General features: G+C 45.4%; 1 protein-coding gene across 2 annotated transcripts in view; it reads left to right on the top strand.

Moving 5' to 3' along the window:
• The window catches only part of Stac (SH3 and cysteine rich domain), a 119530-nt gene that overhangs the window by 35946 nt on the left and 57973 nt on the right, over positions 1 to 25611 (top strand). Inside the window, exon 2 of one of the 2 annotated variants that reach the window (XM_050139666.1) lies at positions 14517 to 14808. The exons of the other annotated variant lie outside the window; for it this stretch is intronic. Coding sequence (XP_049995623.1) covers positions 14517 to 14808 — 292 coding nt within the window. The remainder of the gene's footprint in view (positions 1 to 14516; positions 14809 to 25611) is intronic. 2 annotated transcript variants of the gene reach the window in all.

The following is a 25611-nucleotide window of genomic DNA, read 5'->3' as shown; positions in this document are numbered from 1 at the left end:
GCATCCCTCTCCAGCATTATAACACTTCGATATGTTTAGGCGTGGACGGAACTATGCAGGTGCAATTTCTTAACATTGCTATTTGTAACAGGAAGTATACTCGAGGGTTAGGATAAGTTGCTGTAACAAAGAACCCCCAATAGATATAGATTTAAAGCTAGATGTATGTTCCTTTCTCTCCCATACTTCCAGGAGGAGTTTAGTTGGCAGAACTCTGTTCCTTGTGGTATTTTGTGTGCCTTTTTTCCACTAAGACATCCATCCTCAATAAAATCAATTAAAAAAAAAAGAAAATGGAGATCTGTCTAGTCATGCCATAACAACCAAGCAGCCCAGAGTTTATTTCAGAACTTGCTTATATACAAAAGCAGAACAAAGCACAGCACAGACCATCAGTCAGTATCTAACCACAAGACCATTCCTGTCCTTGACTGACCAGCCTACTCTCCACCACGTGTTTGCTGCTCGGAAGCAGCCTCACTTTCTATCTTGATGTTGCTGAGGTTTATCGTCAGCAGTATAGTGTTTACTTGATAGAGTGTTCTTTTCTCAGGGGCTAAATCAGATGTCGCTCACAGCCCTCGAGGCTATTGGAAAAAGCAGAGCAGGCAAGCTTAACTCAGATGGAAACTGAGTCACACATGGGCTCCCACTAAACACGAACTGGGAAGGCCGAAGGAAAGGCTTATGCGGATGACTCTGTTTTGCCACTTGCCCATATGACTACAATTATTTCAAAATTAAATCTTAAGAAAGAGAAATGCCATGCAATTTGTCACTGAGCTGTGCTTTTGTAGACAATGGAGCCACGGAACCTACTAAAATAAAGGTTTGGGATACACCTTCAGCACAGCAAGTGTGTTTCAATGTTTCCAGTTGGGAGTTTGGGCTGATAAGATGGCTCTGAAGGTCAGGATCTTGCTGCCAAACCTGACACCCTGAGTTTGATCGCCAAGAAAAGAATTGACTCCTGAAAATTGCCCTATTAGCTACACACACGGTATGTATGCACTAACATACATACAGGTACACATACATGCACACATACAATAAATAAATAGTAAATAGATAATGTAATTTTAAAATATAAAAATAAGAGATAATGGGTAGATATCTCTCATTTGATATAATCTAACTCTAGGATATTTCTTCTTTGAAAATTTGTATTGGCATATATTCATTGTCTGTAGTGTTGGGTTTCATAAAGACATTTCTATCAAAGCATATCATACTCTTTGATCATATTTACCTTCTGGCATCTTCATCAAAATCCTTGACACTTGGTAAAGTGTCACTCATGGTGACACATGCCTTTAATCTCAGCACTCAGGAGACAAAGACAGGAGGATCTCTGTGAGTTTCAGGCCAGCCTTTTCTACATAGTGAGACCCCATCTCAAAACCAAGGCCAAAAATCTCTGCTGTTCTTTTGGCAAAGGAAACTTCAGCAATCGTCTTTCTCGCTTGGATTGGCTGTTCATGGGGGGAGCATCAGCTAAGGCTTGGCACATTTCTGGGGATGGACTTGCCGCTCAGATTCTCCAGGCAGCCATTAAAGCTGTGAGCCATTTAATAGGAAGCCATTTGCTAAGTTCTGAGCTCAGCTGCAGCCATGGAGACGCTCTATCATGGATTGCAAATGAAGCGCCAAGGCTCACATGTATTACCCGAGGCCCACAAAGCAGTCAGCATATAATCTGACTTCCTTAACCATTTTTTCTCAAGACCCAAGCTTTCTCTTGAGTTCCTAAAAAGCTGAAGACAGCAGCAGATTCAGGCTGTGACAAGACCCCCAGCTGTGGACTCGGAAGCATGGGTTCGAGCTCTCACCCTGCCAGCAAGGTCTGTAAAGAGAATCACTCAACACTCAAATACAGACAGGGCCAACCGTTTATGACAGCCTGAAAACTCCAGGCTGGGAACCCAGCTATGGGCCTTGTTCTTCTCATCTCCCTTTTCTAACATGACGGGACGGACTCGACTGTTCCTCTCAGCAACTTTTAAAACTTTGGGGTGGCTCTTGCTCCTTTGTTGATCACAAGGGTCTCCTTTTCTACTGTGAAGTCGACTCCGTCTAAAATAAAATGCAAGACTGACTCCCTGCCATCCCCACTCTTTCTGCCCCCAACCTTCTCCTCCATCATCCATGGACACCTTGCTAAGATGTCCCCAGACTGCGAACTGACAGGAAAGAATGAACTACCCCTTGTCCCAACAGGCAACCCCTGCCTGGCTTTTCCTCTCTTCCTCCCTGCCTACCACTTGCCCCATCCCCAAGTCCTCCACTGGGGACTTCTTTTGCACCATGAGTACTTAGCAAGCCCTTTGCCTGGGTTATAGTTAAGTGTGCTGGGTTATAAAGTCAGTCACATGTGGATTCATTCTTTTAGGCAAGATTTATTGAGCATTGATAATGTGCTAGGCTCTGAAACATGAAAGGCCAGAAAACACTGGAGATGTCCTGCCGTTTCAGAGACCTCCTTCCAGCATGGGAGCCAAAGAATGAACAAACAAAGCAATAAATACATAACTAAAACCCAGGCTTTATGTGCCTCTGATACCATACACTGGGGGCACAGTGTCAGGCCTGTGAAATCTCTTCCAGACTGTAATAAAGTTCAGTGGGTTGTGAAGAAACACCAGACAAGCTCGGCTTACAGCACATTCTACAGGACAAGTTCTGTGCTCTTTAAAGATGAAAATGTCAACAAAGTCAAAGAAAACCCAACACGTTCTTTTAGGTCAAATGAGACTAAGAACACAAAAACTAAAAGAACTATTTATCTAAGATGAGATACTAAGAAAGATTGTTTTAATGCTCTTGAGACATCACTGTCCAGCTTATCAAAATCCAGGTCTGAATAATGGAATTGCATTGGTGAGTAGCGTGTTTTCATAACGTAATACTTTTCTTCTGAAGAAATATGCATGGAAGAACTCAGAAATGTTAAGGACTGATTTGTGCAATGTGCCACCTAGCAATGATAGCAATAATAATCATAATCATTATCATTGGGCCAGAAGGATAAGAAAAGCAAATATTGTCAAATTATTAACAACTGCTCAGTCTTACTAAAGGGGAGATCTCTGCTCCTGGGACTATTCTTGCAAGTGTTCCATGGGCATAAAATCCTTTTAAATTAAAAAGCTAAGATTATATATATATATATATCACCCTGAAATGCCAAGTGGAACAGAGCCAGGGCACAGACCTGAAGAGAGCAAGAGATGAGATCCATGAGGAGGGACAAGCCTTGTTGGAAGGGGCAGAGAACAGCAGGGCCCAGCAGCAGTGTTCTTGCTTTGTCTGACCACAGGCCAAAGGGACCAGAAGAATGGAGGATGAGAATGATCAGAATGGTTGGTCCTCCATTCCAGCAGGGCCATGGAGGGCGCTGAAAGGGTGTCTGACTGGGGTGAGGAAGTTTTATCAGGCTCGGTCTTAGAAAATCACTGTTGGCTCCTTAGCAGGAAGTAGAGCGTGAAAACAGAATGTAATTCCTGGACGTGGGCAGAGAGCAAGAAGGGAAGCGGCTCAGGGAGATGGGGTGTCAGACTGGACCCACAGGATGGCATCAGAGGCCTGTGAAATAATGAATTCTGTGTGGGTTTGGAAAGAGATGGGGATAGATGTGTTGGATCTGAGGCACAGAGCAGAAATATGCCATCACAGACATCTTCAGGACCTGAGGAAAGAGGGAAGTCTGGGGATTGTGTTACCTTTTATTTATATCAAAATACACACACAATGATTACAAAACAGAAGGAGGAATCAGGGCACCTCATCAGCTGCTCCGCCATTCCCACTGGGGAGCTGGCTCCCCACCTGCGGCTCTGCCACCTTGTTCACAAACGACAGTGGGGACCCTCCAAGTCATGGCTGCTGCCAACTCATTCACTGTCCAAGGGCCCACTAACCTCTAGCCCGGGTTCTTATCGGGTCATATATTCCCAGCTAAGACCATGCCCATAGGCCAAGCTGCTGATACAATTGCTATTGTGTTGAATTCCCGCAACACCTGAGGTCTGATAAACTGAATGAAATGTTAGGCTGGTTACTACTCAGAGTCTGGGTGACGAGAATGTGAGGGGGATGTCGTTTTCAAGGCCACAAGGGTCAGCAATTCAGGCATCTTTTTCTATAAGAATCTAACCATGCCATATGGACCTACAAAGGTCCCACTCCAAGCTTTGCTCAGACCCCAGGGCCACCCCAGAGTGAGACACATATTCCTTGTGACTGCTGAGATCCCTCTAGGCTGATGTGCCAACAAGGAGTGGCCTGAGTAAGGGGACACCATTTGGGAACCTACTCAGAGCACTGCTCTCTGTGTGTTCATCGTGGCCGACATATGTACCCTGGGAAATGTCCCCTCCATATCCTTGGGCCACCTCCACGCTATAGCCTCCTCTTCTGGATTGACTCTACCCACTGATCTTGCCTGGCCACGGCTGAGACTCATCGGCCTTGAGTATGTTTCTCTCACCCATGACGGGATCTTGAAATCTTTGGGTTTTAAGCTTCGGGGCCAGGAGGATCCATTTCATCTATTTCCTTCTGCTCCACACAATGCTAGAAATTGCTTGCAAAGATACGGTATAGAGACAGGGAGGGCAAGCAATAACATAGGTGCCGAGTTGAATGGTTTGGAGAGGAGAAAGGAGTTTGGCTATGGTTTGTGTAGTAGAATGGAGTTGAAGATGGCAGAAGGGAAGACTCGGGGTCTTGTAAACAAGAGCACTGTTTAGATGTCAGGTTTTCCAGCAATAAATCTGGGAAATCCCAGCTTATGATACAGAAGGCCACTCACTCACTCACTCTCTTAAAACAAAGTGCCCATCCCACGGCAAAATCTATACTGTAGGGAAGAATAGACAGACGTGAAGCAGAATCCAGAATGAAACCCCGGTGATGTAGTAGGTGATGATGTGGGTGCCTGGTGACAAGGCACCAAGAAGCATGCGATACCAAAGCTTGTGGTAAAGATATAGAAAGTTCTGGCAGGATATGGGCAAAAGTTCTTAGCTGAGATTTAGATGCAGAGCTAAAACTCTCCATGAACATGTGTGTGAAAATGTCCAAGGCTGTAGGCGTGGCTAAGACAACCTGCCTGGTTTTCCATTCGTGTTATCTAGTGAGTTATGCTGTGGTAGACAACACCAAGAACAGGAGAGGAGCCTCCTTGCTACAGCTTTTAGATTACAGCCATCTCTCTAGGGAGGCAGTGCTGGCCCTCAGCAAGCTTTGCTTGAGAACTCTGTGAGTCTGGTACAACTGTAATAAAATATCACAGACTGGGTAACAGAAATAACAGGGTTTTCTCTATTCTGTAGCCTGGGATCTAATATCCACATATTGCCTCCTTCTGAGGCTTCAGTCTCCTGGATTTACAAAGGGCTGCTTTATTGTGTCTTACCTGGTCATTTCTTCATATGTCCAAATCTCAATCTCTCTCTCTCTCTCTCTCTCTCTCTCTCTCTCTCTCTCTCTCTGTGTGTGTGTGTGTGTGTGTGTGTGTGTGTGTGTGTGTGTGATGTGTTTGTATGGGATGGGGTATGAGTGCCCATTCATGTGCATAGAGACCAGAAGTCAATACTGGATACCCTCCCTCTTTTCTTTGCCCCTTTATTCTTGGAGACAGGGTTTCTCATTAAACCTAGGGCTCACCGATTCAGCTGGAGGCTAGCCATTTAGCTCCAGTGATCCACCTGTCTCTGTCCCCAAAGTTCTGGGGTTACAAATTCTACACCCAGCTCTTACACAGGGATGGGAACTTGGATACCAATACTTGTACAGCAAGATTTTCCTCCCGCACTGTCTCCCCATCCCCCAAATTTCCTCTTCTGGTAAGGGCCCCAGTCAGATTGGATTAGAGCACATTGTAATGGCCTTGTTTTGACTTTAATTACCTCTGTAAAAGCCAGATCTCCAAACATAGTCACATTCTGAGGTGCAGGGTGGAGTGTTGAGCCTTCAGTGTAAGAGTCAGGGAGAACACAATTCAGACTGTAATTGGTGCCTACTATTTACAAGGTCATGCTTAATAAACAAAGCTTAATGTTGTACTTAAGTGTATATGTTTATTCTCTAGCCCTCTGGTTATTTAATCAGTGGATTCTGTGAATCAAATTCTACAATGGCCCATAATCTAAACCCCTTGTGTGCTTTGGAGATGGTTTTTCCATGATGCACAGAGCCAGCATTTGTAAGAGTCAAGCTCTTCCCTTCACTCTTGAGAAGAAATATCATTGGTCCCAGGGTTGACACCCCCTCAGTTTCCCTCAGCAACAGCAACAATATGTGAAGCAGAAGAGACCAAGTCCAGCCACATGTAGTGGGCTTGGTGACTGCTGTGTCCTACAGCTTGGCTTGACTGCTCTTGATAAGCCATGTGGATCGACACCCATAATTTCAGTCTAAACTCTGAGCCTCCTATACAAGGCTTCCCCTGCTAAGACTCCAAGGATGGGAAGGATCATGGAAACACTCCACAAAATCCATTTATGATGCATCAGGTGACTGACTCACAAGCCTTCCTTCAGAATAATAATGAGCCCTCATGCATATACCTCAGAGATCAGTGCAAACCTTGCTGGTAATTTTCCGAGTTAAAAAAATAAAGGCAAGTTTACAATACTCATTTTGGAAGTATTTTGGCCCAACATTCTTTGTTTCAATCACCCCTAAATTTGCCCCCTCACCCTTTCCAGCCCAGATCTGTCATGGCTATTCACCAATCTACTGAGAAGCTGGGTATTGAACTGTAAATCCCTGTCCTCTCAGGACCCAGTGGGACCTCAGACTTTTTGCTTATACTGAGACTAGTACCTGCACTTACATCTCCCCTCACCACCGATGGCCCCTCGCCTCATTTCTTCTCAACACAGATTGGCTTTGCAAGGAGGAATAGCTGAAAGGATTATGTATGACTATGCTGACATCGTACTTAGGAGAATTTATGACTATGCTGGCATTATACCTAGGAATCATTTTATAAAAACAAAGACGTGAATAGTGAACACATCTTTGGAAATTTGGGGTGAGTGGTGCCCTGACTGTGTCCATGTTTCTGAAATGGTAACTAGAGATAAAGTTAGATGAGAGGATCCATCAAGAAGGCTCTTGTACCCCACAGCAAAGACAGAAGTTCAAGGCCATCCATAGCTGCATAGTAAGTTTAAGGCGAACCTGGGCTTATAACATGAGACCCTGTCTCACAAAGTTAGAAGTTAATCCATCCTCGGAGGTTGTAAAGCAATGTCTCTGTCTGACTCTTCTAGCCCCTGCTGATGCCTCCTTCCTCCGACAACATAGACTAGGCAGCAATCAAGGTCTACTTACTACTGTATGACATCAGTGCATGCTCTAGCATCACCCTGGATTGTTCTCAGTGCTGCTGCTTGTCTCTGGAAGCACAGGTCTACACTTCTGAAGATCAGACTCTGGTCTTCTGTGTTACAGTGTCCCGCAGGGTCAGAGCTGTGAGGGCAATCGGAAGCACTATGTTAATTCCCCCTTCTCTGTTGGGACTCAAGCCATGAAGTTGCAGAGACTTGCTTCAACCATGCAGCTGTAGGGGGCAGAGAATGCAGTCAGTCCTATTCAATAAAGGTTGCTTTACTTGTCTATACATTAACATGACTATGACAGAGCCAGGCAGACACCGGGAGAAGTTTTCTGACTTTTCATCACTGTCTAAACTGCAGTGAATCCAACCTAGATGGAAAACCCTGAAAGTCTGACCTGCACATGCATGTAAATGCATGTGCACATGTATGCATACACACATATGCGTGAACAAATGAAAGGAACCCAACTATTCAAGAATAAAAACTCAGCATAAAATTGGAAAGCTCGCCATAGACCCTGGACTTTTCAAGGCCCAGAATGCACTATCTGCACACTAGCCTTAGGCGTGTTTGGGACACACACAACCCACAGCATCAGCCAGAGTTGAAACAGATGCCGCTAGCGGTTCTTGTGGCAGATGAAGGGTGAAGGAGAGTGGGTCTCAGAGGGCATGCGCACGCATGAGGGTTATCACCCGCCTCTGCTTGCCAAGTAACTCATTCCCTTCGTGCTTAGATCATCAATCGATTTAATCATCTTTACAGGCAAAAAGGAAGCCTGTGACTATTTCAAGGGGAGCTGTAACTATTTTAGAGGACATAAAATGTCAAGAGGAAAAAAACATGTTGATTTTCAAAATCAAGGATGTAGATGACATGGGGAAATCCAGGATGAGAGAGTTGCTCGTCAACAGTTCTCTGGTGACCTCATCTGAAGGCAGATATGAAGCCCATGTGCTGCTGGTGCAGTTTTAGATAGCAGGGAAGATGCCTGTAAAGGCAGCTGATGGTTTTAGCTCAACAGGATGAACTCAAGCTCCCAGTGCCCTTAGGGAGTGTGTGCCTCCCAGGTAGCTGCCTGGGCCGGCAGACTGGTTTGCAGCACACGTTCCCACATAGTTCAGACTTGAGGTCCTGCTCGGAACATCAAGCACACACTGGTTGATTAGCTTCGTTGCAACTGCAGCTTCATCAACTGGTCAGTCAACATGTCTGCATTATGGTCGCCTTCAGGCTAAAGTCTCCATGTGCTCTCGGGATGCCTGGTTTCTGCTTTCTCTGATTAACTGGCACCTAAGTGCTGTTCAGATGGCAGCTGCGTAGATCATTGCTAAAATCCCAGGTGGCACCGGGTGACAAACCACACCAAGCTGAGAGATTTTCCTAAGAGGAGGGTGAAGGTACACTACTTTCTCAACTAAGTTCATTTGGCTTCGGGGACTTTGAAATCAGACTTCTATATGGAGGCCTTTAAATTGTCAGGTCGGGTCTCTCCTCTGTAAAACAGATAATGACCTATCATAGGTGCTCTGTGCCTCTCACTGTACATCGGTCCAGAGTGCACACTCTCTTCTATCTGTAAGCTGGTCTTCCTCTTCCAGCTCTTGACATCTTTGTCCTCTCCCTCCTGGTTTTCCTCATGTTCTGAACAATCAAAAGATCCATGTCATGGCCTAGAGGAGGCTCAGTGAGGGAAATGCTTGTGAGTGCCGGTACCTGATTTGTAGCCCCAGAAACCACATTAGAAATCAATGGTGGACATGCTGCCATGTGCCGGCAGTTGCGGCACTGTGGAAGCGGAGACAGGTAGATCCCCGAGGATACTGTCCAGCCAGCTTAGAATACTTCCCGTCTGAGAAAATTATGTGGCACCTGGAGAATGACAAACGGGGTTGTTCTCTGGCCTTCACACGCACCTGCATACGTGTGAACCACACCGCCACACACACAAAGAGCTGCAGATAGCCAGCACCAACTCTGCCGGCTTGCCTGCGTCTCTCTGCTAGCTGCCTCTCCTCTCTCACATTACAGCCACCCCTGATGCTCTATTCAAGGACAGATGCATCCCCTGTTATGCATCCTTGGATTAAAAGTAGCTTGAAATCCGCTAGTATTTAAACCAAACTTTCCCCCAGACAACACTGAGATGCTACAGGCCCTCTGTAAAATGTCGCTGTGCTTTTACTAATCTGCCTCGTGGCAAACTCAAAGAAACTGTCCTTGCCCACCTGCCACCACGGCTGCTCCCTTCCCCTCTGGCCATTCTTTCTTGAAACCTTGCCCTCACACCCTCAGAACCTCACTGAATCCGCTATGCTGCTAAAATTTCTCAAAGGCCTTCCTTTGCAGGGCCATAAACCTCATTGATTTAAATCATTGCTGGGATTAATTTGACCCCAGTGGCTTCCCTGCCTTCTCTGAATCATTTCCTTCCTTAGCTCCCATAACACCTCTTTATCTAGGTTTCCTTCCTTGGAGGCTTCTTCCCAAACACCATTGCCTGGCCTCATGAATCGTCTTTTCACATAAATTTGCAGTCTCCTGAGCTCTGTCTGCAGACAGTGTCTCTCTAGGGTCTGCTCACAGCATTTGTAATGATTTCAGCTGGTCTTGTGACCCTGCTCGCCATCTAGTCGCTCATGGCTCCCCACTCACTACCCAGCTTGGACCTTTCTCCCCAAGGCCAAAATCATGTATCTCCTTACCAATACTTCGGCTCCCTTTGAATTCTGAATAAGCACCGCGGACCTCCAGTCTCCATGGCGACTGTATCTTCTCTGATGTCCTTCCTTCTAGTAAAAGGGCATGCCTCCATTCACTCAGCTGCACCAATCAGAAATCTTAGAGTTACTCATTCATCTCCAACCCCTCAACAAACTCCTGGGTCCACCTTCAAAATGTACCTGGAATGCAAGAGTACCTTATCACACCTCTCAGAATCCACTCCTGGCCAGATACTTACTGCAGGCTTATAAGCATGTCTCCTTGCTTCAATCTTACCCCTTAACCATCTGTTTCTCAAGAACTCCCCCAGAGCATCCCTTTAACTAGAAGTCAGCCCTTGCCACTTTCTTGCTCTGAACAGCAGCCCCTGCCATGACCAGCAAGGAAGCTCAGCTGAAACTGATTGTGGATCACCGCCCTTGCTGTATCCTCATCGGTTGTCTCAGGGACATTGCTTTCTTGCTGGGATCATTGCTGCTGGTTTTCTCATCACCCATAATGCTCTTCTGCTCGTTGTCCGACTACCAACAATGCCTTTCCTACATCACTCACTTACCCAGCTCTTTCTTCACACCTCTGCTCAAATGCCACCTGTCAAATAAGCCTTCTTGTGACTTTCTAAGGCCTGCGTCCTTTTTGTTTCCCTTGGGACTTTAGTGCTCACCGAGTGTACTGTCATTTCTTCCTTTCGTCCTCTGCCTACTAGACTTTAAACTGTGAGGAGATCAGTGTCATTGTTGTCGAATATTTTCACCGTTTTATCAGCAAAACTGAGTACTATGCCTGGCTCCTGGTAGCATCCAAATGGATGTTCATTACTGAGTTATTCGATGACTCAGGAAATGAAAGATCCCCTACCTGGAGGGCTTTTCTAATAAGTGAGACTGGAGATGTAACTCAGTGGTTGGCTGCTGTGTACAAGGCCCAGCACTTGACCCCAATTACTAAATGAATACGTACATGAATAAAGTTTGCAAAAATGTTAAGAACTGAGGTCTCACTCATTTCCAGAACATGAGACTGTGCTTAAGAATATCTGAGGAAGCATAAATTGTGGTTCAATGGTGAAGAGCACTTGCTGCTCTTCCAGAGGATCTGAGTTCGGTTCTCAGTGCCCATGCCAGGCTGTTCATGGTTGCCTGTGATTCCATCTTCAAGGGGTCCTGTATCTGCTCTGGCCTCTGGAAGCACCTGCATCTAGGTGGAGTATGCTTCCACAGACACATAAAATAATTTATAGAATTCTTCTTTGGAAAGGAATACTTTTTCAATAGAACTATACCTTAGTGGTTGTACATAGGAGTTGACCATTTTGTGACCTGTGTGCTTATCAAATTCTACTTGAATTTCCTCATTTTAATTCTTCCTCTCTGGCCTATGCTCCATTAGTGGATGTATGAGGGAAACACATGTTTGAGCTTGCAGCTGGGATCCTATTAAATTGGTGGGCATGTCTTCCAGGCAGTCCACCTCAGTAAGACATGTTCCATTGGCTGCCAACAAAATCTCTGGCTCTAGAAGCCAGCAGACTTCCTCACCTGACACAGTGTCAAGCCACACACATGAGGGCAAGGAAGGGAAATATTGAGGGTTCCCTGTCATCACGTGTAAACCTCTGGAGATCACAGACCTGCTTCCCTATTTCAAAGCCCTTTACATATTCACTGACCAGCAGAAGTCCCATGTTCCTAAGACCCGGAGTAACTGCATTTCACCCCATCCAATACCTGGAGACTCACTGACCAAGAAAGCAAAGGACATAAGTTCAGCAGAAGGCTGGTTTAACATTGAACTTGAAAGCATTTGGCAGACTTCCAAAGGAGCCACAAAGTCCTACCTTAAAATTGGCTTATAGCTCTTCCCCCATAATTTCCTACCCCTACCCTTCGTCTCTCTCATTAATTCTCTCTGTTCCCCAACAGTCTTGCTTCTACTCTCAGGTCATACATACATACATACATACATACATACATACATACATACATACATACACGATTTTGTGTATCTATATAAAATCTAAGAACCCCAAATGATAGAAAACATGTTATTTATCTTTCTGAGACTGGATTAATTTACTTAATGTGATTACCTCAAGTTACATCACTTCCTGCAAACAACGTTAATTTCTTTATGACTAAGAAGAATCCCATTGTGTATACCACACATTTATCATCCATTCCTCTGGTGCCAGATATCTAGGATAAACAGACAAGTCATGACATTAACTGCTGTGAATGTCATCAACCTACAACACATACTTTTATGAAATGTCCTTATATGATAGTACAGTGTTCAGTAAATACATACAGCTTTTGAAAAGTGTGTATGTGTGCACATGTGCACGCACACGTGTGTACCACAGTACATATGTGGAGGTCACAGTACAACTTGTCAGAATCAGTTCTCTTTCCATCACATGGGTCCAAGGAACAGAACTCAGGTCCTCAGACTTGATGACTAGTGTGTTCTATGTGGTAACCCATCTCATTAGCCTGATATTAAAATAAATAAAAGCTCAAGGGCCTGGATGGCTCACATATGAACTCTCAGCAAGAGGCTGAGGAAAGAGGGTAACCTGCAAGTTTGAGGTCAGTTGCCCGGGCTGTATAGCAAGTTCTAAGACAACCAAGGCTGTGATGTGAGATCTTGTCTCATCTCTGTCCCTAAAGCTGGCAGGATCCTTAAATTAAGAAGATGCAGGAAGTAGAAAATAGATCTACTTTTAAGGTAAAACTTGGCATCCTAGTCTTCTGAGGTCAAGATAGAGGTGGGGATGGAGGGGGAAGGCTTGACATTGCCCCGTGAGCTCATCTTACGTGTCATCAGGGAGCCTGGTCCCACTGTGTAGAGACTCCAGTAAGCACAGGACTTACCGTCATGCATGGCTTCAGCGGCTGCACAGGTGTGGTTCTGGGTAATAGGGAGAGTGGCCACAGGTGAATACTTACCAAAGGAGGCCACCTCAAAGGTGCAGTGACCCCTGAAAGCCATACAACCAGTATGATGTTCATTCCTTGTGTCTGGGTTGAGGGAAGACAGAGCACTAAGGGCTGATACTGAAATGTATGAGAGATTTAGGGAGAGCCGTGGTAGCTGGCAGTGTAGCTGGTGCAGACTGCCACCAGGGCGGAGGTCCCAGGAGCCCAAGAGCAAGGACTGAGCTCTTTGTTTGGTTCATGCTTGGGACTAAGTTATACACATGCCAGGCAAGCACTCTGCACTGAGCTATAGTCTCAGCCTTGCTTTCCACCATTTAACTGCTGAGATACAGAACTGCCAAAGCTGCATCAAACTCACCCTGCAAACCAGGCAGGCTTTGGGTCTGTGATCCCTGGCTGCAGCCACCTGAGTGGCTAGAGATGTCGGCCTGCAGTGGCACACTCAGCTGGAGCGCATCTTAAAGGAAAAGGTCCCGAAAGAGTTTTAAGCATGAGATGCATGCGTTCACATGTGTGCTTCCAGACGATCTCTCCAGCAGCCAGCATGGATTGGATTAGGAATGCAGAATGAACTCAAGTCCAGAACTCATCTAAATCCACTTGGTGTCTTGCCATAACTCCCAAAGGCAAAGGAATGGTCCGGTTTACTGAGGCTAAACACCAGGGCAAGGGCACATGAGCCAAACAGCTACACAGAAATCCTGAGTCATACACATACACCTCATACATAAACTGTTTACCTCATACTCCACACACCACATATACACAGACACAGACATATGCATCACACACATATACATACATACCTCACAATAACACACATGCACATATATGCAATGGTATATATGCATATACATATACACATACACTACACATGTGCAGAAGCATATACCACACATACACACATATACCACAGGAGCATACAGGAATGCCATACACACACACACACACACACACAATGTCTATATATTTCAGATACAGAAGATACATGCAGATTAAAGAGCTTCTGACTTGGGTCCTGGAGACCAGTAAGCCAGATTAATGTCAAGTCAGAGGGAGACATCACTCATATACTATGTTATCCATAGAGACAAGTAGCTATGATCATAAGACATAAGACCTGGTCATGAGAAGGAGAAGACAGTATTACACACAGCCTTGGCACCCAGGAGTGCCTACCTCACTTCCAACTATGCAAACTCAAAAGACAAAGGTCAAAAACCCAGTATCCTGAGACCTTAGACAGCACATGGTGGGAAGCAAGGGCGAGAAGATGGCAGACTGGAATAGACGGAGCCTCTTTCTGCTCATTGGTTTATTAGGCACAGGTGAACCACTGAGTTCCATTTCTGCTAGCCGCTGGCCTTGGACCACCCACACTGGGGTCTGGCAGAACCTCCTGGGCTAAGATATGCAGGGGTCAGTGCAGGGCAGCGTTAGCTGCACCTGCCACAGGAGTCGCGGGACTGATCGTAAGAGCGGTTGTCCTATCATTGCATTGCAGCTCCAGAAACTAAAACGGTCACTCTCTTTCAAGACCAAGAGCTTGCGGAGCAAAAGTGCTGACAACTTCTTCCCGAGAACCAACAGTGATGTGAAATTGCAAGCAGATTTGCTAGCCAAGGCCAGCATGGGCCCCAGCCCAGGCCCCAACCCAATGCCCATCCCTGGAAGCCCTGCATCTATGCCCGCCAGGGCTGGCCTGCACCCCGGCAGCAACAACAAGGTCCACGTCTTTCAGGAGCATGTCTTTAAGAAGCCCACCTTCTGTGATGTCTGCAACCACATGATCGTGGGTAAGACCCCTTACAGGTGCAACACCCCTGGGAAGCTGAAGGAGAGCTGGGCCCCTAGGTTCAGAGACCCACACACCAACTCTGAGCTTCAGAGAGTTAGATGCAAGAGGGTCCATGTTGGGAGTGGCGTGAGGAAGAGGATTTCTGAAAAACATAGGGAAGCAGGGCCAGGCAGAGGGGAAAGGTGTTTAGGATGCAGCTGTAACCAAGACAACAGCTGGCATCCTCCACCAGGAGCCTGGTGCCTCTTACATCTTTTCTGCATGTGGCCTGTGTGTACCTGCCTGAGCTTGAACACACCAGGTGGGCAGAGAAGACCTGAAATGTTTGTGTCTGGCATCACTAGAACTGGACACCTAAGTGATGGCCAGGCAGGTAGAATGCTCTGTGAGGCCCTTGCCTTTGTCAAGGTCCAGTTATGGTGTGTGTCAGTGTAAAAGAATAAGGGAGAGTTCATTCTAGAGCCAAAAATTAGCGGCCCTAGTCCTGGAAACCCAAATTCAGATCACCCAAATACCATGCTACACTGTGTCATGAAGTTTTATAGTAAATGAACAATGAAAGCTATAAATCAAGGGATTTAAAAACACACACACACACACACACACACACACGGATGGAAGTGTCAGGTAGCCATGTTACAGAAGAGCAAGGAGGTCTCAGCCGCCAACCTCAGATGTGATCCGTGACGTGCTCAGCCTTTGGGTTAGTAGAAGGTTAAGGTCATCGTATATTCCAGAAGTTATTTACCTCCAAGTCTCAAAAGGCTGTTCTGTCTAAGATGGAGGTGGGCTAATCAGTGACCATGTTAGTAAAGATAACCCCAAATCAGTTCTCACTTGAGTGCCTTCAGATCAGACAAAGCCCACTGACCGAGACACCACTGGGGATCGAGTTGCATCTTTTCTTGTTCTTGTCCCTCACTCTTTCCCGAAGCTACAGGCCCAGCCCGTAGTGTCATCCTCCTGCCTAGGTAAAGAGGTGGAACACAAGGCGTCTCGAGTTCTTGAGCTGGAGGTGGCCCACGGCAACTTCTGGTGAATTCCTTCAGTTAGGTAAACTGAGAAATCCCACAGTCGGGAGGGTAGAAAAATATCTTTTGCTGTTTCCAGCCAGCTGGAAATGGGGACGGATGAAGACGTGGAGAACAGGGTCAGCCACCTGATCCGAAGCTTAGGTCACCTTTGGGTTTCTCAACCTCTTTGCCTGATGGATGCAGCGCCTCCTTGGATCTCCCACCCACTCACGGCTCCATTTGACCGTGAAGTGTGGCACCTGCTGCCAGCGCAGGACACTGAGGGGGTCCCTTCGTGTTCCTTGCTCGAAGTATTTAGGCAGCCTGCCTCCTGCCTGGTTTCTTGAATACCTCCTTTCATCCATGCCTCTCTTTCAGCTGCCACCAGGCCTTTTCAGGGTTCTGCTATTCATAACCCTGAAAGAGGAGGTGATGAAGGCCTATTTTAGACCTCATTGTGATGCATGTGAAAAGACGGGGAGCATGTGTTTTAAGAATGAGTAATGGAAATGCATTCACCTCTGAGGAATGTCACAGCCATCACCCTAAGGGGCTTCTCAGGACACCTCAAGTGCAGCAACAGCTTTATTATAAGGCCCAAGTTACACTGTGCTTTTATCTGAATTAAGTGTATATTGTAGCTACCTTTTTAAGAAACAAAACAAAACTCTGTGTGCATGTTGTTGGGAGGGGGCATGCCTGTGCACATGCCTGCCTGTGCTCACAGAGGCCAGAGCTGGGATTCTGAGTGCTGTGAGCCTCTTGATGCAGGTCCTGGGAATGGATCTTAGATCCTCTAAAAGAGCAGCAAGTGTTTCTAACTGCTGAACCATCTCTCCAGTCCCACATATCTACCTCTTCAATTATTTTTTTTTTATTTAGAAGACAGAGTCTCATGTATCCCAAGCTGGCCTAATTATCTCTAAGTAGGACAGTCTTGAACTTCTAATCGTCCTGCCTTCCATCCCCCCCAAGAACTGGGGTTACCTTTGTGTGCCACCATGCCTCGTTTTATAAGGATCAAACCCAGGTTTTCATGAAGGCTGAGGAAGTACCCTAGGGGCCTCTCATTGCTACTGGAGCCCACCCTTTCTGCTAGGCTGGGTGACCACAGAACTGTAGGAATCTACTTGTCTTATTCTAACACCCTCCAGTGCTGGGGTTGTGTGTGTGTGTGTGTATACTATACACACATATAACACGTATGTATATATATGTACATATATGCCACCACTCTTCCTGGGTTTTATATGGGATCCAGACTCAGGTCATCCTGCTTACTAAACAAGTACTTCACCTCCTTAACCGTGGTTCTCAACCTGTGGGCTGCAACCCCTTTGACATTCGAAGACCTTTTCACAGGTTCATCGAGACCATCAGGAAGCACAGATGTTTACATTATGATTCATAACAGTAGCAAAATTGTAGTTACGAAGTAGCAATTAAAATAATTTTATGATTAGGGGATCCCCACAATATGAGGAACTGTATTAAAGGGTCACAGCCTTTGGAAGGTTGAGAAACAACTGCCCTAAGTCACCCCTCCAGCCCTACTGCTTTCTTACCTTTAAAAACAATAAGAAAAAGATAAATACAATCAGCGAGCTGACCTGAGCTTTTCAAGGATTTCACAAAGTACTCTCGGGCCTTCTCTGAGGAGAGGCCTGGAAGATATGAGGCCAGAAGGAAGTGATGCAAGGGGGCTTCCTTGAAAGAGAGGAGCATGATAGTCCCCTCCCCTCGGGGCTTCTGAGACAGAAGCGCACTCATGACTGGTTTTGTGAGACCCCATATGTGTGCCTGGTTGTCCTTAAAGCTGTAGAGGTCACGACCACCAGGGGAACACTGACCAGTAAAGGCCATCATAGCCAACCCTCTGTTTCAAGTTCCTTCACCTCAGACTTGATGCCTGAGGCACTGCCTGCTGAGCTGGCTGCACACCCCGTCAGTTAAGCAGTTCCCAGCCATGTCCTCGGCCAGCTCTACTCATGCCTCTAGAACGGGCTACTCTTCTTTCTCGCCTGTGAGGTAGGGGTGTGCTGGATGATTTTTCAAAAAATATTTTAGTATAATATTTTAATTTATTCTTTGAGAATTTCATACATTCATACCATATATTTCAATCATATCAACCCCTTCTCCCCCTCCAGCTCCTTCCAGATCGTCCCACACTCCCTCCCAATTTTACATACTTTTATCAAAAACCTTGCTGTGTCTAATTAGAGCTGGCCATATATACACATGTGGCCATCCACTGGATCATGGGCAACCTACTAGGTACCATACCACTAAAGAAAATGAATTCTCTCTCTCCTAGCAACCATCAACTGTCAGCCACTTCTCAGCTAGGAGTGGAAGCTCATGTGTCACACCCCACCCATCCATCTTTGTTAGGAAGCTCATATGCCCCACCCCATCCATCCATCCGTGTTTGGTAGGAAGCTCATATGCCCCACCCCCACCCATCCATCTTTGGTAGGAAGCTCATATGCCCCACCCCCATCCATCCGTGTTTGGTAGGGTCCTGTGCAGGATTCCTAAGGCTGCTCGTGAGTGCAATCATCCTGGAGACACTGTTTCTCCCCAATCTCCCCATTCTCCAGCTCTTCCAATCTCTCTGCCTTCTCTTCCTCAGTGTTCCCTGAGATGTGGGGGTAAAGAGTGTGATATGTTCTCACCTTCCTAGACTGGCTCCTCCTATAATTGGTCACCTGTTCAAGCCAATGATAGACAAGCCAGCCTTTCACAGAAATGGGAGAGAAGCAAGCAGCCATGTGTGCATGTGAACTCCAAAGATAAATGTCCTGCCTCTAGGACAGCAGGATTCAAGACTAAATGGAGATAATTATGAACTGGCTGAGGTTCTTGTCATAAAAACACCCCTTTTCCTCCAAGTAGATCCTCTCCTGAACTTCTTAAGGCTTGCCAAGGAGAGTGAGGGTCAGCGGAGCGTTTTTGTGTGTTTCTCCTAAATGGATTCCACCTACGGTGTTCTGCCTTGGTAGTGAATTGGGCATTAGGCGTGACTCGCTCAAGGGAGCATTGAACCAGTGTGACAGTGCAATAGGTCAGCATGTGCTTTTATGTGGTGTGTGTATGCTTGTGTGTGCATATGTGTGTGTGTGCTCCCATGTGTGAGTATGCTTGTGGAGGTGAGGTCAATGTTGATCTTCTTTATCCTCAACATTACTTACTTTTAGATAGAGTCTGGCATTAAACCTGGCACCTGACAATTTGCCTTGACTTGGTGGTCAGCATGCTCCAGCATCCTCCTGTTTCTGCGTCCCCAGTGCTGAACTTGTACCACTATGCCCAGCTTTTTCATGGATAGGAAACACATGTGCTTAATGTGACTAATTCTAAGCATGGGTCTGTTCTGTCAATTAAGGAGATTTTTTTCCCTACAAGTCCCAAGTTTTTTGTTTATTGCTGGATACCATGTTCCTAAGACTATTTTAAATGAGTTTCAATGGTTCGGCTATAGTCTGCTTAGAAAACATGGCACATTAAACGGAGTCATTTTATGAACAGATCGTTAGAAACATTGGATTTCTTGCTTAAAATTTCAAGGCTCCTTATACAGTCATTGTAGACAGAATCAATGGCTTTAATAACTGCCAAAGTTTTCCACAAGAGATAATATTAATAGTGTTGCCTTAAGTAAGGATTGTTATGAGAGTTGGTTGTAGGGGCACCCTTGAGAGGAGCCCCAAAGAAACAGAAAAGACAAGAGAGATTATGGGAGATGTGGACTCTGACCCAGTCTATGTCAGACTCAACCAACTAAAGAGCCCCACCAGAGACAAGAGACTTCCCTGTACACAGCCTATCACCTCGTCATTGGCCATGGCTGCCCTAGGAGTAAGGAGAGGTATGGCATCCAGAAAATAAGGACCCAATTTGGTTAGGACTAATTATCTTACAGAAAAAGAGAAAATGAGAAAAGTCAGTGATCATGGCACCAGCAGCAATGAGAACAAGGAGGCCACCCACAGGACCCGCCTACTCCTTGGAACTCGCCAGCAGGTCAACATCCTGTGCTGAGCGTCCACTTACGATATAGGAAGACCCTGATGTTGATACACCCATTGTGCTTAGACTAAATCATTTGATCTTAGGAAACACTGCCACACACCCAAGCTAGACCTTTCTGCAGAGCTCTTTCTGAACATTAGTTTAACTGTTCTATTACCTGTTTTGAATGCACCCCACTGTTGTAGATATTAACCCAATCTTCAATAGAAAAACACATATACATATAAACATAAAACATGAAATGTAAAAACAAAACTCAGTGCCTGTGCACTGAATAAGTTGTGGTGTGTATGTGTGTGTGGTGGGTGGGTTGGTGGGGGTGAGAATGACGAAACAGAGATTGAAGGGACTATCTAAAATCAAATATAAAGTCTGTGTGTTCTCAGAGTGGACAGAACCTCAGGGGCACCTGTGGTCATTTACATGAACAATTCTTTTAGGGGTATATAACTTGTACACAAGAAAATATAAGCATTTCTTATGCCTTCCTGGAAATATATCAAATAGAAGCCTCCTCGAGCACCACTGTGTTCCATGAATGCCATCCCTTTAAAGGTGTAAATCCTTGACCCCCTATATAATGAGAACACAGGGCAAAAGGTGGTAGCAATGCCGGCCTCTGGCCATTTGTCCCTGCTCTGTGTCAGACAGCCTGTTCTCCACAGAAAGTTTTGAATACGGTTTCCTCATCTTTTTCAGCATTCCAGCATTTGACATCTGCACTATCCTTCCTTCCTGCTCTGTCTCTCCATCTAATCCAAAATCTATTGAGATCTAAGTAAAATGTGCCTGCCATTGTTGTTTGTTCTGTGGCAAATACTTGTCACCTCTGAAATCCCATGTCATTTCTCACAGAGTCTGGTAAGTTTCTAGAAGACACAATCGGTTCTGATAACGTGCAGTACCTAGTTCCGGGTGTCCTATCCGAGGGCACTGTTTGTCTCTGCTGTCCACATCTTCACTGCTTCACTAACTTTAGAGGATACAAAGGCAATGCAAGACTCTGTCCATCAGAGGCAGCTCTCCTCCCATTGTTTCCCCATCTAGTCCCTTCTAAGAGAATCCTGTTGCTGCTGGACTTAGAATGTTAAGTGAACGATAGTAGAACAAGGGTTAGAAAGATAGTTCCACCATTAAGTACTTCCCTTCCAAGCATTAGGACCTGAATTCAGTCCCAAGGACCCATGTACAAAAGCCAGATGTGGGTATGTGCTTTTAGTCTCAGTGTTGAGAGGTGGAGACAGGAGGATCCTTGGGATCTTTTGATCGGATCACCCAGAGTACTTGGACACTAGGTTCCAGACCAGTGAGATATTCTGACTCAATTATTAGTTAATTAAATTTAAAAAACAAATCCAAAGCTGACCTCTGACCTCCACAAACATACAAGGTGGGGGTGGTGAACGGAGGGGTGGAGACTCCATGGCAGTCACAGTGGGAGATTGCAACTGTCACTGAGGACTCCCCCTTCTCACAGCCTTGCTTCCCTGATGTCTGATGCTCCTTTGTCACTAGTGAATACACTTCAGTGTGCCTCTCTGTCTGGCACACAACCACTTGGAGGACCTTTCAATCCCTGTAAAGGTAAATTCATTGAAAAGTTATTAAGACTTAGATCTCAGGCCCAGTGCTCTTACTGTTGCTCTCAGAGTGTTTGAGATGTGTGTGGCTGAGACATGGAAAGACAACTTCTTTGCTGTCTAATCCACATCTACTCCTGCTGGAACAGTGCTGCTTAGTACCTGTCAGCTAAAGGAAGAAAGCACGAAATACTCTGAAAGCTGCGTCTCCTATTATTTTTCTGATATTTTATCTGCTGCCAACAAGTATGGATTTAAAGTGCCTCTCTGATTATGTCAGAGGCTGAGAACATGGCTTGGTTGATAAAGTGTATGTCATGCAAGTATGAGGACCTGTGTTCCAGTTCCCAGCACTTATGTAAAAGGCTTGGCACAGCTGCACGTACCTGTAACCCCAGTGCTGGGGAGGGACAGACAGGGCACTCCCAGGGCTTACTGGCCAGCCAGCCTTTTAGAGTTGATGAGTTCCAGGTTCAGCGAGGGACAGTACCTCAAAAAGTCCAGTGCAGAGAATAGAGGATGACACTAAAATCACACACACACACACGCACAGACACACATGCAATGCACACACATGCACACACACGCACACACACGCACATACACACACAACTCACACGCACACACACATGCACACACACTCTCACATGCACACACACGCACATACACAACTCACACGCGCACACACACACACACACACACACACACCTTCTTCCAGGAGGAATAGATATGGATTAGACAGCAAAGAAGTTGTTTTTCCATGTCTCAGATATGGAAATATTGTCTATGAACAAAGAGTATTTGTAGGATCATGTAGGCTTGCATGTCATCATTTTGAAGAGACAAAATCCTTGGCCCACTGCCTAAAGAAAAGTCAGTATAAGAAGTCAGGAGGGACTAGCTATTTCAGTGTCTCCTGCTCTGCCACAGATAACACATTTCCCGTGAAAGGTTCTAGATACTATTTTCTGACCAATCCCAACTCTGTTGAGGGCTAACTAAAACCTATCTGCCCATTCTTGACGATCGCTTATTTTCTCTGAATTTCCATACCATTTCTCAGATAGCCTAGACTTTGAAAAACTCCTTGAAAATATTTTCAGGTCTAATATGTGTGCCTCTCAAGGCAATCACCTGACATACAACATTAAAACCATAGTAGTGAGTGCGGCTGGAGATGTATCTCAGTTGGCAGAATGCTCACTGGCTATGCATAGCATCCTGGGCTGGATCCCCAGCGCTGTATAAAATGAACAAGGTAGCATATGCCTGTAATTCTAGCACTTGGAAGATGGAAGCAGGAAACTCCAGGTCATTCTCAGCTGTACATGGCGTTCAAGACAAGCCAGGACTACCTTAAACTCTACAGTAAAAGAAAGGTATAAGCGAATAGGGGAAAAAAGGTTTCCAAACATACAAAAGAAAACCGGGTTTTAGCACAAAAATATAGGAATATCCATGGGCTATGAGACCCCAGCCAGCCAGAAAACTGGCAGCGGGGCCTGGCCGCCTCGTCTTCCATCTCTTCTCTGATACATCTTTTAGTACAAATTTGCACAGTGCACAAAGGTCCTCACAGGGAAACCCTTGCTGTGAGTCGAAACCACGCCAAAGAAAGAAGCCTTACTGCCCTGTCTAACAGTGCGTGATGGGTTCATTCCCTGCTCTATCTTGTCCACTTTTTAATGTGTGCTCACTGGGCTTAACTTTCAACCTTTTGTCATGGTGTTTGGCTCTTTGATAATTTCATGTGTGTATAATCACTCTTACCACTCTCGCTCTCTGCCTTTCCTGATGTCCCTGCCACCCCTGTCACCAACACCCCCACCAGCTCCAGACCTTTTGTCCTGGTCGTGTCCTTCTGTTTTGCTTGGTGACCCAATGAGTTTAACGAGAGCTGCCAGGGCATGGAAGTATCCAATAGAGCTTGGTGGACCACTCCGGGCTCCTCTGTGTGCTGTTTTGAAAGCAGACATGATGGAATTTTGAATGGATTTTTGACTGAGCTTTTCTTTTATTTTTAAATTGGATTTCTATTTCTTGTGAAGTATTTGGCTTTCCTGCTCAGTCAGATAGCTCACAGAGCATGAATCACTTGCCACAAAGCCTGGTACCTGAGTTTGAACTCCAAGACTCACATGGTATTAGGAGAGAACCAATTCCAGAAAGCTTTCCTCCAACATCTACACACGCACACATACACATACATGCACACACACATGCCATGCACACACATGCACATAATAGATAGGTGGATCTGAAATTAAATAATTAATTAATTGGAAATAATGAAATATTTGGCTCTCTTACCTTATGTGCGTCTCATTCTTGTCCCCCCCGTGTGTGTGTGCGTGTGTGTGTTCACACATGTGTGCAAGTCCCATATGTAGCGTAAGAGTTCTTTTCTTTTAATGACCTCCTGTGTTTCAAAATATATGAGTGTTCGTCTACAAATAATTATACCCATTCCTTATTGTATATTTATCAAGTATAAATATATTTAGCATTTTGATTAAAGTAAATGTGGCATTATCCCAGTTCTATTTACCAAACTCTTAATAGTAATTTTACACCTACTAACAATGTTTTCCAGTGGTGTGTGTTTGTTTTTTTTCAAGACAGGGTTTCTCTTTAGCTTTGGAGCCTATCCTGGAACTCACTCTGTAGACCAGGCTGGCCTTGAACTCACAGAGATCCGCCTGCCTCTGCCGGGATTAAAGGTGTGCGCCACCACCGCCTGGCTTGTTGTTGTTTTCTGTGGGGTTGAGGGGTGAGCCCAGGACCTTCTGTATGCTCAAGAGTTCCACCACTGAGTTACAGCTGCAGACCCATGTTTTTGTTAACTGCAATGTTCTACAATCCCTGCCCTGGCTGAGTATGAGCTTGCGATATGTATACACTCCCTAACCTCACATTTTATACATTCAAGCTCTCAGGCATTTCTGGTTTAAATGGTTTCTCAATTCGCCACCTGTTCTATTATCCTTAAATTTTTGTTTCACAATTGTTCAGGCTATATTTGGAGTAATGTTTCAAAAAGGAAGCTAGAAACCAAATCCATGTGGGAGTCAATATGAAGAGCCCCACATGCCTAGCTCAGGAATGCTTGTTGGATGGAACACATCTATGCAGGGTTCACTTAGTGTCTGTCCCCGTGTGTTCTTCCCACTGTGTCTCTGCTGCTCTTTCCAGATCTACTAACATGCTCTCTCCCCATATGTTAGTCTAGATAAAAAATCTGAAAACTTGGAGACTATTGCTTTATGTAATTCAGTCAGTCCTGGCCTCCTTTGCTTCTAATAAAGATTTTGATTATGAAGTTTTATTTATTTACTTGTTTGGGTTTTTTTGTTTTGTTTTGTTTCCCCAAATTCTGCTCCAGGTGGCTGATCAATTTTGCCTCTGGCTCTTTTACTGTGATGTCTGGCTTTGCTGTGTTGTCAGCCACAAGCAGACCCAAACACTGTTTGTTGTTGGTTTTGACCTGTTTGATGGCCTTTGACTATGACACGAAGATCATCTTTGTAACTTGGTCACTGAGAATCAGCAAGTGACAACATGCCACCCCAGAGAGTGGAAGTTGGTGTGTCCAGCTCTCTCTGGTGTTCCCAACTACAGTTATGCTTGTCACTTGTCTGGTGTGAACTGGTTGTGTGATTAGAAGAATGGACAAATGAGCAACCAATGAGGGACATTACTATCAGAATTAAGCTTGTCGTTATTTCCATGATACACAGAGCAGTTCTCATAATCATGAAGCAGAACTGTAGGTGATTGTAGTAGCCACTGTCTGAGCAGCCCTGCCTTCAGATCTGGGGACAAACTATGCAATGGTTTTATAAATCCAAGAAAGGAAGGTGAGAGGGAAAAAATAGCAGTTAGGTAGTAACCAGGAGGGAGAAGATGCATCACCATGTGAAGACACAAACCTGAGAGCCTTCCTCCATAATAGACTCCAGGATACAGACAGGAAGACGTCAGCAGGACCTCAGTGGCCTCCCAAAATGAACAATCACACCTATGCAGGTGACCAGATGTGGGTGCTCTGAAGCCACAACCCTGGAGGAAGATAGCTGAGTCCCATTTTTGGTATCATATAGGGGAAGTCAGAAATCCAGAAGAGCTGTCAGAGTCTTGTCCCTCCATGACACTGGTCACACTTCTATGTATTTC

Source organism: Alexandromys fortis, unplaced genomic scaffold (assembly GCF_014885135.2).
Source record: "Alexandromys fortis isolate MF-2015 unplaced genomic scaffold, M_Fortis_MF-2015_v1.1 scaffold_36, whole genome shotgun sequence".
Taxonomy (NCBI): domain Eukaryota; kingdom Metazoa; phylum Chordata; class Mammalia; order Rodentia; family Cricetidae; genus Alexandromys; species Alexandromys fortis.
This window is presented reverse-complemented; position numbering and strand designations above follow the sequence as displayed.